A 14,833-nucleotide genomic window follows, 5' to 3' on the forward strand; every position below is an offset into this window, starting at 1 on the left:
ACATGCATTGAATGATAGGACGGCCTTAATATAGCAACACTCGTAGCAAGCACTAATCTTGACATGGCTATGGCTGGGTCACCAACATGGACATCCCTAGCAATACTCTTAACAACAGCCAACTACCAATCCGCACATAGTCATTGGCTCTGGCTACATCCCATCATCAACATCGTGGAAGGAGAGGACATCCCTAGCAATACTCATTAACAACAGCCACAACTGACAATCCGGACATAGCCATTGGCTCTGGCTACATCCCAACATCAACATGCATTGAAGGAGAGGACATCTCAAGCATATTCTGAACAACAGCCACAACTGGCAATCCGGACATAGCCATTGGCTCTGGCTACATCCCCACAACATGCATTGAAGGATAGGAAATACCAAGATCTTAACAACAGCCACAACTGCCAATCCAGATATGGCCATGGCCCTGGCTACATCAGCAAAGCCAAATTGATGTCATCATGGCTCTGGCTGGATTGCCCCATCAACATGCATCGAATGATGACGGCCTTAATATAGCAACACTCGTAGCAAACACTAATCCTGACATGGCTATGGCTGGGTCACCAACATGGACATCCCTAGCAATACTCTTAACAACAGCCAACTACCAATCCGCACATAGCCATTGGCTCTGGCTACATCCCAACATCAACATCGTGGAAGGAGAGGACATCCCTAGCAATATTCATTAACAACAGCCACAACTGACAATCCGGACATAGCCATTGGCTCTGGCTACATCCCAACATCAACATGCATTGAAGGAGAGGACATCTCAAGCATATTCTGAACAACAGCCACAACTGGCAATCCGGACATAGCCATTGGCTCTGGCTACATCCCCACAACATGCATTGAAGGATAGGAAATACCAAGATCTTAACAACTGCCAATCCAGACATGGCCATGGCCCTGGCTACATCAGCAAAGCCAAATTGGTGTCATCATGGCTCTGGCTGGATTGCCCCATCAACATGCATTGAATGATAGGACGGCCTTAATATAGCAACACTCGTAGCAAACACTTATCCTGACATGGCTATGGCTGGGTCACCAACATGGACATCCCTAGCAATACTCTGAACAACAGCCAACAACCAATCCGCACATAGCCATTGGCTCTGGCTACATCCCAACATCAACATCGTGGAAGGAGAGGACATCCTTAGCAATACTCATTAACAACAGCCACAACTGACAATCCGGACATAGCCATTGGCTCTGGCTACATCCCAACATCAACATGCATTGAAGGAGAGGACATCTCAAGCAATATTCTGAACAACAGCCACAACTGGCAATCCGGACATAGCCATTGGCTCTGGCTACATCCCCACAACATGCATTGACGGATAGGAAATACCAAGATCTTAACAACAGCCACAACTGCCAATCCAGACATGGCCCTGGCTACATCATCAACATGATAGGACATCTCTATACACGATGCTGTTGTGTCAACTTACAAAACGGCCACACAAACACAAGCTGCGCGATGCCTCTTTTGTCAACTTAGAAAATGGCCGCCTGCGCGCATGCCGGGTCGCATATATAGGCCAGTGCGCACTCTAGTTCTTATATATAACTCTATGGTGCTATAGCACTTGTCATCAATTGAGTTATGGCCTCCCCTTTATTATCAGTAGGCCTGTGCAGGCAGCAAACATTTCAACATGCATTGAAGGAGAGGACATCTCAAGCAATATTCTGAACAACAGCCACAACTGGCAATCCGGACATAGCCATTGGCTCTGGCTACATCCCCACAACATGCATTGAAGGATAGGAAATACCAAGATCTTAACAACAGCCACAACTGCCAATCCAGACATGGCCATGCCCTGGCTACATCAGCAAAGCCAAATTGATGTCATCATGGCTCTGGCTGGATTGCCCCATCAACATGCATTGAATGATAGGACGGCCTTAATATAGCAACACTCGTAGCAAACACTTATCCTGACATGGCTATGGCTGGGTCACCAACATGGACATCCCTAGCAATACTCTGAACAACAGCCAACAACCAATCCGCACATAGCCATTGGCTCTGGCTACATCCCAACATCAACATCTTGGAAGGAGAGGACATCCCTAGCAATACTCATTAACAACAGCCACAACTGACAATCCGGACATAGCCATTGGCTCTGGCTACATCCCAACATCAACATGCATTGAAGGAGAGGACATCTCAAGCAATATTCTGAACAACAGCCACAACTGGCAATCCGGACATAGCCATTGGCTCTGGCTACATCCCCACAACATGCATTGAAGGATAGGAAATACCAAGATCTTAACAACAGCCACAACTGCCAATCCAGACATGGCCATGGCCCTGGCTACATCAGCAAAGCCAAATTGGTGTCATCATGGCTCTGGCTGGATTGCCCCATCAACATGCATTGAATGATAGGACGGCCTTAATATAGCAACACTCGTAGCAAACACTTATCCTGACATGGCTATGGCTGGGTCACCAACATGGACATCCCTAGCAATACTCTGAACAACAGCCAACAACCAATCCGCACATAGCCATTGGCTCTGGCTACATCCCAACATCAACATCGTGGAAGGAGAGGACATCCCTAGCAATACTCATTAACAACAGCCACAACTGACAATCCGGACATAGCCATTGGCTCTGGCTACATCCCAACATCAACATGCATTGAAGGAGAGGACATCTCAAGCAATATTCTGAACAACAGCCACAACTGGCAATCCGGACATAGCCATTGGCTCTGGCTACATCCCCACAACATGCATTGACGGATAGGAAATACCAAGATCTTAACAACAGCCACAACTGCCAATCCAGACATGGCCCTGGCTACATCATCAACATGATAGGACATCTCTATACACGATGCTGTTGTGTCAACTTACAAACGGCCGCACAAACACAAGCTGTGCGATGCCTCTTTTGTCAACTTAGAAAATGGCCGCCTGCGCGCATGCCGGGTCGCATATATAGGCCAGTGCCCACTCTAGTTCTTATATATAACTCTATGGTGCTATAGCACTTGTCATCAATTGAGTTATGGCCTCCCCTTTATTATCAGTAGGCCTGTGCAGGCAGCAAACATTTCAACATGCATTGAAGGAGAGGACATCTCAAGCAATATTCTGAACAACAGCCACAACTGGCAATCCGGACATAGCCATTGGCTCTGGCTACATCCCCACAACATGCATTGAAGGATAGGAAATACCAAGATCTTAACAACAGCCACAACTGCCAATCCAGATATGGCCATGGCCCTGGCTACATCAGCAAAGCCAAATTGATGTCATCATGGCTCTGGCTGGATTGCCCCATCAACATGCATCGAATGATAGGACGGCCTTAACATAGCAACACTCGTAGCAAACACTTATCCTGACATGGCTATGGCTGGGTCACCAACATGGACATCCCTAGCAATACTCTGAACAACAGCCAACAACCAATCCGCACATAGCCATTGGCTCTGGCTACATCCCAACATCAACATCGTGGAAGGAGAGGACATCCCTAGCAATATTCATTAACAACAGCCACAACTGACAATCCGGACATAGCCATTGGCTCTGGCTACATCCCAACATCAACATGCATTGAAGGAGAGGACATCTCAAGCATATTCTGAACAACAGCCACAACTGGCAATCCGGACATAGCCATTGGCTCTGGCTACATCCCCACAACATGCATTGAAGGATAGGAAATACCAAGATCTTAACAACAGCCACAACTGCCAATCCAGACATGGCCATGGCCCTGGCTACATCAGCAAAGCCAAATTGGTGTCATCATGGCTCTGGCTGGATTGCCCCATCAACATGCATTGAATGATAGGACGGCCTTAATATAGCAACACTCGTAGCAAACACTTATCCTGACATGGCTATGGCTGGGTCACCAACATGGACATCCCTAGCAATACTCTGAACAACAGCCAACAACCAATCCGCACATAGCCATTGGCTCTGGCTACATCCCAACATCAACATCGTGGAAGGAGAGGACATCCCTAGCAATACTCATTAACAACAGCCACAACTGACAATCCGGACATAGCCATTGGCTCTGGCTACATCCCAACATCAACATGCATTGAAGGAGAGGACATCTCAAGCAATATTCTGAACAACAGCCACAACTGGCAATCCGGACATAGCCATTGGCTCTGGCTACATCCCCACAACATGCATTGACGGATAGGAAATACCAAGATCTTAACAACAGCCACAACTGCCAATCCAGACATGGCCCTGGCTACATCATCAACATGATAGGACATCTCTATACACGATGCTGTTGTGTCAACTTACAAACGGCCGCACAAACACAAGCTGTGCGATGCCTCTTTTGTCAACTTAGAAAATGGCCGCCTGCGCGCATGCCGGGTCGCATATATAGGCCAGTGCCCACTCTAGTTCTTATATATAACTCTATGGTGCTATAGCACTTGTCATCAATTGAGTTATGGCCTCCCCTTTATTATCAGTAGGCCTGTGCAGGCAGCAAACATTTCAACATGCATTGAAGGAGAGGACATCTCAAGCAATATTCTGAACAACAGCCACAACTGGCAATCCGGACATAGCCATTGGCTCTGGCTACATCCCCACAACATGCATTGAAGGATAGGAAATACCAAGATCTTAACAACAGCCACAACTGCCAATCCAGATATGGCCATGGCCCTGGCTACATCAGCAAAGCCAAATTGATGTCATCATGGCTCTGGCTGGATTGCCCCATCAACATGCATCGAATGATAGGACGGCCTTAATATAGCAACACTCGTAGCAAACACTTATCCTGACATGGCTATGGCTGGGTCACCAACATGGACATCCCTAGCAATACTCTGAACAACAGCCAACAACCAATCCGCACATAGCCATTGGCTCTGGCTACATCCCAACATCAACATCGTGGAAGGAGAGGACATCCCTAGCAATATTCATTAACAACAGCCACAACTGACAATCCGGACATAGCCATTGGCTCTGGCTACATCCCAACATCAACATGCATTGAAGGAGAGGACATCTCAAGCATATTCTGAACAACAGCCACAACTGGCAATCCGGACATAGCCATTGGCTCTGGCTACATCCCCACAACATGCATTGAAGGATAGGAAATACCAAGATCTTAACAACTGCCAATCCAGACATGGCCATGGCCCTGGCTACATCAGCAAAGCCAAATTGGTGTCATCATGGCTCTGGCTGGATTGCCCCATCAACATGCATTGAATGATAGGACGGCCTTAATATAGCAACACTCGTAGCAAACACTTATCCTGACATGGCTATGGCTGGGTCACCAACATGGACATCCCTAGCAATACTCTGAACATCAGCCAACAACCAATCCGCACATAGCCTTTGGCTCTGGCTACATCCCAACATCAACATCGTGGAAGGAGAGGACATCCCTAGCAATACTCATTAACAACAGCCACAACTGACAATCCGGACATAGCCATTGGCTCTGGCTACATCCCAACATCAACATGCATTGAAGGAGAGGACATCTCAAGCAATATTCTGAACAACAGCCACAACTGGCAATCCGGACATAGCCATTGGCTCTGGCTACATCCCCACAACATGCATTGACGGATAGGAAATACCAAGATCTTAACAACAGCCACAACTGCCAATCCAGACATGGCCCTGGCTACATCATCAACATGATAGAACATCTCTATACACGATGCTGTTGTGTCAACTTACAAACGGCCGCACAAACACAAGCTGTGCGATGCCTCTTTTGTCAACTTAGAAAATGGCCGCCTGCGCGCATGCCGGGTCGCATATATAGGCCAGTGCGCACTCTAGTTCTTATATATAACTCTATGGTGCTATAGCACTTGTCATCAATTGAGTTATGGCCTCCCCTTTATTATCAGTAGGCCTGTGCAGGCAGCAAACATTTCAACATGCATTGAAGGAGAGGACATCTCAAGCAATATTCTGAACAACAGCCACAACTGGCAATCCGGACATAGCCATTGGCTCTGGCTACATCCCCACAACATGCATTGAATGATAGGAAATACCAAGATCTTAACAACAGCCACAACTGCCAATCCAGACATGGCCATGGCCCTGGCTACATTAGCAAAGCCAAATTGATGTCATCATGGCTCTGGCTGGATTGCCCCATCAACATGCATTGAATGATAGAACGGCCTTAATAAAGCAACACTCGTAGCAAGGTCTGCTGATGTAGTAAATAGTTCTGAGACCTCCCCATCTAACTTCGAGCCCTCCTGAGACAGACTTTTGCAGCCCAAGACCACAAAAAGAGACATCGAAACAATCTTAAGATCAGGACCAGGGCTCGAATTTGGGGAAAAAATCCACAAGACCGCAGGGCTTGTTGCTCAGAATTTTTACTGGACCGGAAGATTTTTTACAAACCAAACTTTTATTAGGAAAAAAGAAGTTAACACGATAGAACAGCAGGCCTTTTTCATCCCTTAGGAGGCTTTTTTTTTGCTGTGAAACCCAATCAATAAAGTTCCATATACCTACTTCACGTCATTCTCTCCGCCTCAAAAAATAAATTCCGACTTGACAGTCAAATCACCAACAAAACACTGCAACGTGCAGCATTCATAAAAAGATCGTCATAAAAAGATTGACCAAAAATTTGACAGCAGTAGTCAGAAGCTCATCACTGTTGGTAGCCATACTTAGCAAGCGTTTGGCAACAAGACCTTACTTTTAATCCATGCAACACAGGGATGTGTGGTATTGCAACCAGACCTTCTTAATGCAAATTCAACACTCCTTTGTAAGGTATCAGACTTTACACATGGTCAGTGGTAATCAAACATCGCTGTACTAAGGTGTGCCGCCGCTCCGGGTACCAACACATCACTCTCTCGTCCCCGCTCGCTCACTCCCCGGGTGCATAAACATAAATGGTTTGAGACTAGATGTACAAGGTGTGGGCATGAGTAAACTGAATGGAAAACTTGTATGCAGCCTGATGCACGTGAAAAAAGGACGGATTGACGTTCCGCAGGCGTGCTCAGAACACTGATTTGACGACAAGTAAAACAAAAACTTTTATACTAAATGAGATTGAAATACATTTTTTAATGAAAGATAATATATTTCATATAATTATTTGTAATAGTAACTATATTAGTATGCATGAAAAACCCACAAGACCGCCGGACTTGTTCGGCATAAAGTATACTGGACCGAAGCTAAAATCACTGGCCTCGGGCCTGCGTGAAATTTGAGCCCTAAAGACTATGTGTCTAATAACAACCTTTCATTCAAAACATTATTATCAAATGAATTACCCATAAAGCCATACTTCTTGTGAAAATCGAAGCGAATTTCAAGCTGCATATGACGTCAAACAGCGATGTCAAATTACTCTTACCGTCAATTTGGGCATAATGGATCTCTTTAGTCGTCCAATCCGAGACCAGTGTGGAACTTTGTTAGCATTGATCCTGTGTAGCAGGACATCCAAGTCAAAACCAAAGATGTCATGTCCCTGAAAAGAAAACAAAATTCAAAAGTATATAGTACAACCTTTTCAGTTTGCAGTCCCTACAAAATTGCCTAGGTTTTCCTACTTTTTGATTTGTTGTACTACTTCTAAAACTGGACAGTATCTTCATATGTACTCTTCTTGACAAGTTTTTTCAGACCTAAAGGTCACATTGAGACCTAAAGGTCACATTGCTAGGCACTTTTGAGGGTCCCGTAGTTTCTTTACCAGAAAGATATAAAAATAGAAAAATAGTAAAACTATTATTAAAAATTACTATCAGTAAATAGTAAAATTATAGTTTTTCTATAGCACTTTTGAGGGTCCCGTAGTTTGTTTACCAGAAAGATATAAAAATAGAAAAATAGTAAAACTATTATTAAAAATTACTATTAGTAAATAGTAAAATTATAGTTTTTCTATAGTAAAACTATAGAAATCTAGACACATGTTTTGCAAGTTTGGCCAAATCAAGTTGAATTGAAATGAGTTCTGTTGATTATTATATACTTGATATTTATGTTTAGTTTTAGAAGCTCTACTGTGTCATCTGGGACATTTTAAATGATTCCAGATGATTTTGTGAGCTTGATCTAAAATCTTTTGTTGAAGTATTTTTGGGTCATAGTTTTATTTCAATTTGATGTATCGGCCAAAACCCAATAGACCTCAATCACAGTGTGGCCATCTTGATTTTACTCTATTCCAACTCAGTGTAACCAAACTGAGGCTGGATGAAATAATAGTCTGGTGCCATGTTTGCGCAATGAATGTTAGCATTCATTACTATTATGGAAACAGGGAACATCACCAAGATGGTGACAGCGTGATAAAAGTCTATACTCTAGCTTGTGTATAGAGAAAACCACGCTTAGTACTTGTATAATATCCCCAAGATATTGACTCACCACTATGATGTCGGGGTCGATCTTATGCACTTTGGCCAGGAAGAATCCAAGCAGTGCTCGCTCAGTTGCCATGATCTCAACTTTGGATTTCTAAACGGGAAAAGAAACAATGCCCGTCATATCTATTTAATTTCAATGTGTGTTTAGTTTGCAGTAACACCATGTGATGTGTGTATCTACTTGCTGGGTAGAGTATGTTCTCAAAAGAACATAATCTATCCAGCAAGTAGATAATACACATGGTGTTACTGCAAACTAAATATTACAAGTTACCACACAAGCGCGAGTGGAATACGGAAAGATAAAGCGCTTCTGCGTCCCATATCCAACAAGGCTGTATGGGACGCAGACGCGCTATATTTTTCGTATTTCCACAAGCGCGCGTGTGATAACGTATTTATCTTCAAGCACACATGGCGCGTGACCATAGAACACACAAGACGCAGGTAGTGATATTAGCCATGCAATATAGGTTTTTATCACCACTCCATTCTGCGAATCTGATTGGAGGATTAGCGCGTACTTGAAGATAAACATTGTTATCTCACCATGCAACGGCTCAAATCCCATATAATTTAAGTTCAAACAAGAACATGGATTGTGTACATATGTTACCTGCTACGTGAAAATGAGTCAGATGTTGACAATTTCAACAATTGAGTTGTATGCATTGCTGGAAAGAACACACCAGCATCAGTAATTTGGTATATATGTCTAAGCTTTGGGGGTGTGTCGCGTTGCTGACTTACTCCCATTTGAAATAAGCCAATACATCATTTTTTCTGAAAAACGAATTACAAGTAAAGCGATGTTTTAAACTACCATTTCGCGCGAAAGGATACAAAGTAGACAAAAGTATGACCACAAAAGTGTTGTATTTATAGCTTTAAGGTAAGTGTTCTCAAGGTTAACCATGCAAATAAAGATCTTAAAAAGTAATTTTTTTTTTTTTTTTTTTACATTAAACTGTCCATAACTTAATAATGCATTGGGCGACATCTGACTCATTTTCATGTAGCGGGTGACATATCGCATTCACAGAGAGCAGTATACAGCCATTTCATGTTTTATTTGAAAAAAATCTGAAGCCAATCTGAATTTAAGGAGATATGTTGAAATGATGGCATTTCCACCATATGGTAACCCCTGGAGTTATAGATACCAATGAGCTTTTGGGAACAGTATCCTCAGTGCTAGAGAAGTAGATCAAATAGCAGGATTGATTTATATCTGAGGAAATAAAGGCTTCTTTTCCCAGAGCCAAGACTCTGTTTTAGAAAATTCAAATGAGCGGTACCCACAAACTTCTAACATGAAATGATAATTACCTGTTTACCGAGGGCATCTTTAATGTCAAAGGGAAACACACAATCACTCGGCTTAGAGATGGCTGTTCAAGACAAAGAAGAAATTTAAAGCAGATATTAATCTAAATGTTTAAAATACTTTCATGCAATGTTTTTTAATGTCGACCTAGTGACGTCTTCCATGTTGGAAAATAAATACATTGTTTATGGATTGTGCTAAACCCAAATCCTTAAACGTATGAAAAAGTATCTGCTACCACCTCGGCCCAATTTCATAGAGCTGCTAAGCACACAAATTTGCTTAGCATGAAATTCCTTCCTTGAGAAAAACAGGATTACCAACAAAATTTCCATTTGTTGCATATTGCTTGGTACTGGTATTCAGCTGATGTTTGCTCATCCTGAAAATCATGTGGCAATTTTGTTGGTAAACCTGTTTTGATCGAGGCAGAAATTTCATGCTAAGCAAATTTTTGTGCTTAGCAGCTCTATGAAATTGGACCCTGGGCTCCTAAAAGGCCCAATTTCACAAAGCTAATAAGCAGAAAATACTGCTTACGGCCCTGGGCCCAATTTCATGAGGCCTGTACGCACATCAACTTGCAAGTTAGCAAAAAAAATATTGCTCAGCAGAATACCAGCTAAAAGTCCATGAAGTTTAGATTGTTGTGACTGGTGTCCCACCCATGTTTTGCTTAGAATAGAAATTTGCTATGCAGTATTTTCTGCTTATTAGCTTTGTGAAATTGGGCCTTTTAGGAGCTCTGTCGCCAGCCTCCCATCGTTGGAGCTGACCTTCTTTTCAGAGGGCTGGTTTTGGTAAGGTATAGGTTTTAATTCATTCATTCATTCATTTGTTGTTTACTCCAACTTGGAACACACCCCTTAATCCCGGGGAGGGATACAACAACATCTTTAAACCTGAATTATTTTAATATACATTGGCAGGAGAAAAATAACGTCCACAGAAGTAATCAGAAATAAAGCTAACAGGGGCAATCAGACATTATGTTTTTCTTTTAAGTTCATAAATAAAAAGACGAATTTGGCAACCCAATTAATAATAGATTCATCTGTAGAACTCATAAGAAATTCAAATTTTTCACTGTTAGTAAACAGCTGAAAATGTGCATTATTTCCACTCACAAAGTTAAGCATTTGTTCCCTAAGAGCACTGTATAATGGACAATTGAGTAAAAAATGGATCTCAGTTTCAACCTCAAAATTACAATGAGGGCAAATTCGCTGTTCATATTTGATTCCTACATACCTTCCACTTTCTATAAAAAGCTTGTGTGCAGAACATCTAAACCGGGAAAGGTGAGTTTGATGTAAGGAATTAATTTAATATAAAAACACATTTTAGCTTACCACATAGATGTTGCTGGAATGGAGGTTTGGGTGGAGCTTTGTCCATTGGGAACTTGTGGTGTATGAGGGCAGCAATGGCAATCACCTGACGCAAAGAAATAACGTAATAAATTGTTAATGGCACGACGTTTCAAACCTAGCAGAGTCTATTTCAAAGGCTAAAAATGACAACACAACAAACATGAACTGGCAACTAAGGAAAGGGCTCCGTGTTGGTTTTTTTTACAATTAAAGTGCTTCCCAGAAAGAACAGCATCCACTCAGGATAACTTCAAAGCCTCTGATTAACCAAATCACCAGGGCCCAATTTCATAGAGCTGCCAAGCACAAAAATTTGCTGAGCATGAAATTTTTTGCCTTGATAAAAACAAGATTACCAACCAAATTTCCACGTGATTTTCAGGAAAGGCAAACAACAGCTGAATACCTGTAACAATTGCAATATGCAACAAATGGAATGTTAGTTGGTAATCCTGTTTTTATCAAGGAAGAAATTTCATGCTCAGCAAATTTTTGTGCTAAGCAGCTCTATGACAGTTGGCCCAGGGCCCAGTTTTATAGAGATGCTTAACGGCTGATTTTGTGCTTGCTGTGCGATTTCCATTTCATAGGGATGTTTATTAAAATTGGGTCCAGGACTAGAACACCACCACAACCAGGGTTGCGAGAGTCATTGCTGACAAAAAACAATTGTTAAACTGTGATCCAAATTTTTAGCACCTAGAAATAACTTTATATTAATGTGCTATGTACATCAAATATTTTCAAAGTAAACAAAAATAAATAACTCGCCTCATTCTGATGGGTCTTCTGATTGAGAATAGTGCGTAGACTTATCGTCATGACAACCAAGGGAGGAGGGGTTATGTCCTTCACGACGGTGATGTGGTCTTGCTTGTTGACGACCGCTTCAACTTTGCACCAACTTATTGGCTGGTTTGGAACCTCTGTCAACATTTCATAGAAAGAAAAAAAAGAAGACACAAAATATTGTTAGAAATGGAAAATCCTACTGGTCATAAAAGTTATTTTTGTCCATGTGATTTTCGTTATCCAGTAAATACACAGCAGCCTCAAGCTGCTTTTATCACAATACCGCAAGTGCCCGCAAGATTTGCTAAAGTGCCTTGCTCAAGGACACAAGGGCAGTGACTGACCAGATCAGGATTCAAAACCACACTCTGTAAATTACAGAACTTCGCCTTTCGTCCTAAGCTGCTCAGCCACAACACCCTTGATTATAGACCTACAGAAACTGCATTTCTAATTGTAACAATGCAGGAAGCATGAAAGGGTAGGATTACAGGGCAAGCTGCATCATCGTATATGGAATTCACTGCCACTTGACCCCAGAACACCGAACAATCCTTCAATCTTCAAACGACAGCTCAAAACTCACCTCTTCAAACGAGCATTTTAAATCTTGGACTTTTGACTTTGCGAACCAGTGCGCCCTTGAAAATCATTTCTTTTTTCACATACTGTGTGCTTAATAGATGCAGTTAATTATTAGTTGTTTATTATCAAGACAATAGCCCTAAAGGAAAGTTTGCAACAATATCTTACGAGGCATTTGGATGTCCAGCCAGCTTGGACCCTTGATCTTTCTCTCCATGAGTAACTGCTCCAAGCTTGAGGTGTTTGTACCAAATACACGACTAAATGTACTTCCTTCTAGATCGCTGGGAAGCTGTGGAAGATCAGCCTGCATCAACACAAAACAGACACACATTGTTCATTTAAGAAAGAGGTTAAAGTGAAACATCATTTGCATCTGACAACTCACACCTGTTATCTTAATGCAATTTCATTTCCAAATCACTGGGAAGCTGTGGACGGTCAGCCTGCATAAAAAACAAGACACGCAATGTTGTATTGATCCACAAAAGGTACCAAAACCCTTTGACTTTGATAAAACAAAAACAAAAAGAGTAATTTAGAGCTAAAACTCCATGGCATTAATACAGGAAACAAACAAACAAACAAACAAACAAACAAACAAACAAACAAACCACATTCTTTTGGGTACTCACCGCGTATCTAACTTCCAGGTACTCTGATTCGGCTGGTACCCCTTCCTTCTCAAAGCAGTACTGCTTGGTCACTTTCTGCAATTAAAAGCAATTTTTTTAGGGTTGACTTAACCATTATAATATAGACGTGAGTGTGTTTCAACTTGGAAGCTTTGAAGCTCACTGATTATAAAGTTTAAACTGTAGTTGAAATAGCTCACTTCAAGTCTGGAAAAACTGTAAAACCTTAGAAATTAGCATTTGAAAAAATCTTCACAGGCTTGTTGAAGGTGCACGGCCTGATGGCTTTCTGGCGTGAATTTCTGCGCAATTTGTTTGTACTTGGCTGATGGAAGTGAGATAATGTCAGGATCCGAACAATAATTAACTTTAAGATTTTAACTTTATTCAATACCTTCAATGAAAGATCTAAACTTTCTTGAATCTAAAATAGATAATTTAATCTTAATTTTCAGGTAAAATTTGTCCAAAACATTTTCTTTGCTAATTTGTGTGATGTTGTGAGATTTAGCCCGATGCTGAACAATTTTCCTGCAAACCAGATTTCATATGATCTGGGACAATGGTTTATTGTATTCACTGACCTTTGACCTGTATCTCATGATTTTGTACTTGTTGGTGAGATCATCAAATTCATGATAGACGTCTGTCATGGTGACTTCCTGCCCGGTGTTTTGTTTTGTCTTTATGTCTACAGCCTGAAAAAAAATGAAAAATAAAAAAACATTCCAGTTGATATGGTAGGATTTGATTGGCTACCAAAAGTTACTTTTGAGTCCAATATGTAACTGACAATTAAAGTCCAATATGAAACTGACAGATTAAGTCCAATAAGTAACTGACAGATAAAGTCCATGTAACTGACAGATAAAGTCCAATAAGTAACTGACAGATAAAGTCAAATATGTAACTGACAGATAAAGTTAAATATGTAACTGACCACAGACAAAGTCCAATATGTAACTGACAGATAAAGTCCAATTTGTAAAATTGCCAGTTGAAGTCCAATATGTAACTGACAGATAAAGTTCAATATGTAACTGACAGATAAAGCCGATTTGTAACTGCCAGTTGAAGTCTAATATGTAACTGACAGTTAAAGTCCAATAAGTAACTGACATTTTAAGTCCAATAAGTAACTGACATTTTAAGTCCAATAAGTAACTGACAGTTGGCGTCACAGTACTAAAAGTCATATTGTTGGCTCATTGTGATCATGTTGATGATGGAGTTATATTTATGCCTGTTCAAAGCTGACCAGTTGGCCGAGGTCAAAGACATGGCTATCTGCTCCTTCAGTCCAGTGGAGTTTCTGTGCAAACAAACAGCTTCCTTCAGCATTTCATGTACAGGCCAACTTTTTGTAATATGAAGCACAAGAACGAAAGTGAAATTTAAGGCAAAGTCACAATGCAGCAATAACGAAAACGATAATGACGAAAAGAGAACGCATTCTATTGGTTGAAGTGCTCCAAGCAGAATACGCCCACGCTTATTTAACCAATCGAGGGTGTGCATTTTTAACGTTCTCATTTTCATTCTCATTATCGTGGCCTGTTTGACCGGGCCTTTAGGAGGCTTTCCACACCTTGGCTTTGGCTCCAGCTTTGGCTTGGTATCCGGCATCAATTTTAAAAACAGTGTACACTTTTGTTCACGATGTTTCCAACATAA

The 14,833-nt window shown here is 41.5% G+C and overlaps 1 protein-coding gene across 1 annotated transcript in view; it reads right to left on the reverse strand.

The window, feature by feature from the left end:
* The window catches only part of LOC117298532 (DNA polymerase alpha catalytic subunit-like), a 47,714-nt gene that overhangs the window by 23,370 nt on the left and 9,511 nt on the right, over nt 1-14,833 (reverse strand). The window contains exons 12-19 of the mRNA XM_033781836.1: nt 13,744-13,857; nt 13,160-13,234; nt 12,693-12,831; nt 11,919-12,073; nt 11,127-11,211; nt 9,777-9,838; nt 8,449-8,538; nt 7,427-7,543 (exon numbers count right to left, since the gene is read on the reverse strand). Of these exons, the coding sequence (XP_033637727.1) occupies nt 7,427-7,543; nt 8,449-8,538; nt 9,777-9,838; nt 11,127-11,211; nt 11,919-12,073; nt 12,693-12,831; nt 13,160-13,234; nt 13,744-13,857 (837 nt within the window). The remainder of the gene's footprint in view (nt 1-7,426; nt 7,544-8,448; nt 8,539-9,776; nt 9,839-11,126; nt 11,212-11,918; nt 12,074-12,692; nt 12,832-13,159; nt 13,235-13,743; nt 13,858-14,833) is intronic.

This window comes from Asterias rubens, chromosome 13 (assembly GCF_902459465.1).
Source record: "Asterias rubens chromosome 13, eAstRub1.3, whole genome shotgun sequence".
In the NCBI taxonomy this organism is placed as follows: domain Eukaryota; kingdom Metazoa; phylum Echinodermata; class Asteroidea; order Forcipulatida; family Asteriidae; genus Asterias; species Asterias rubens.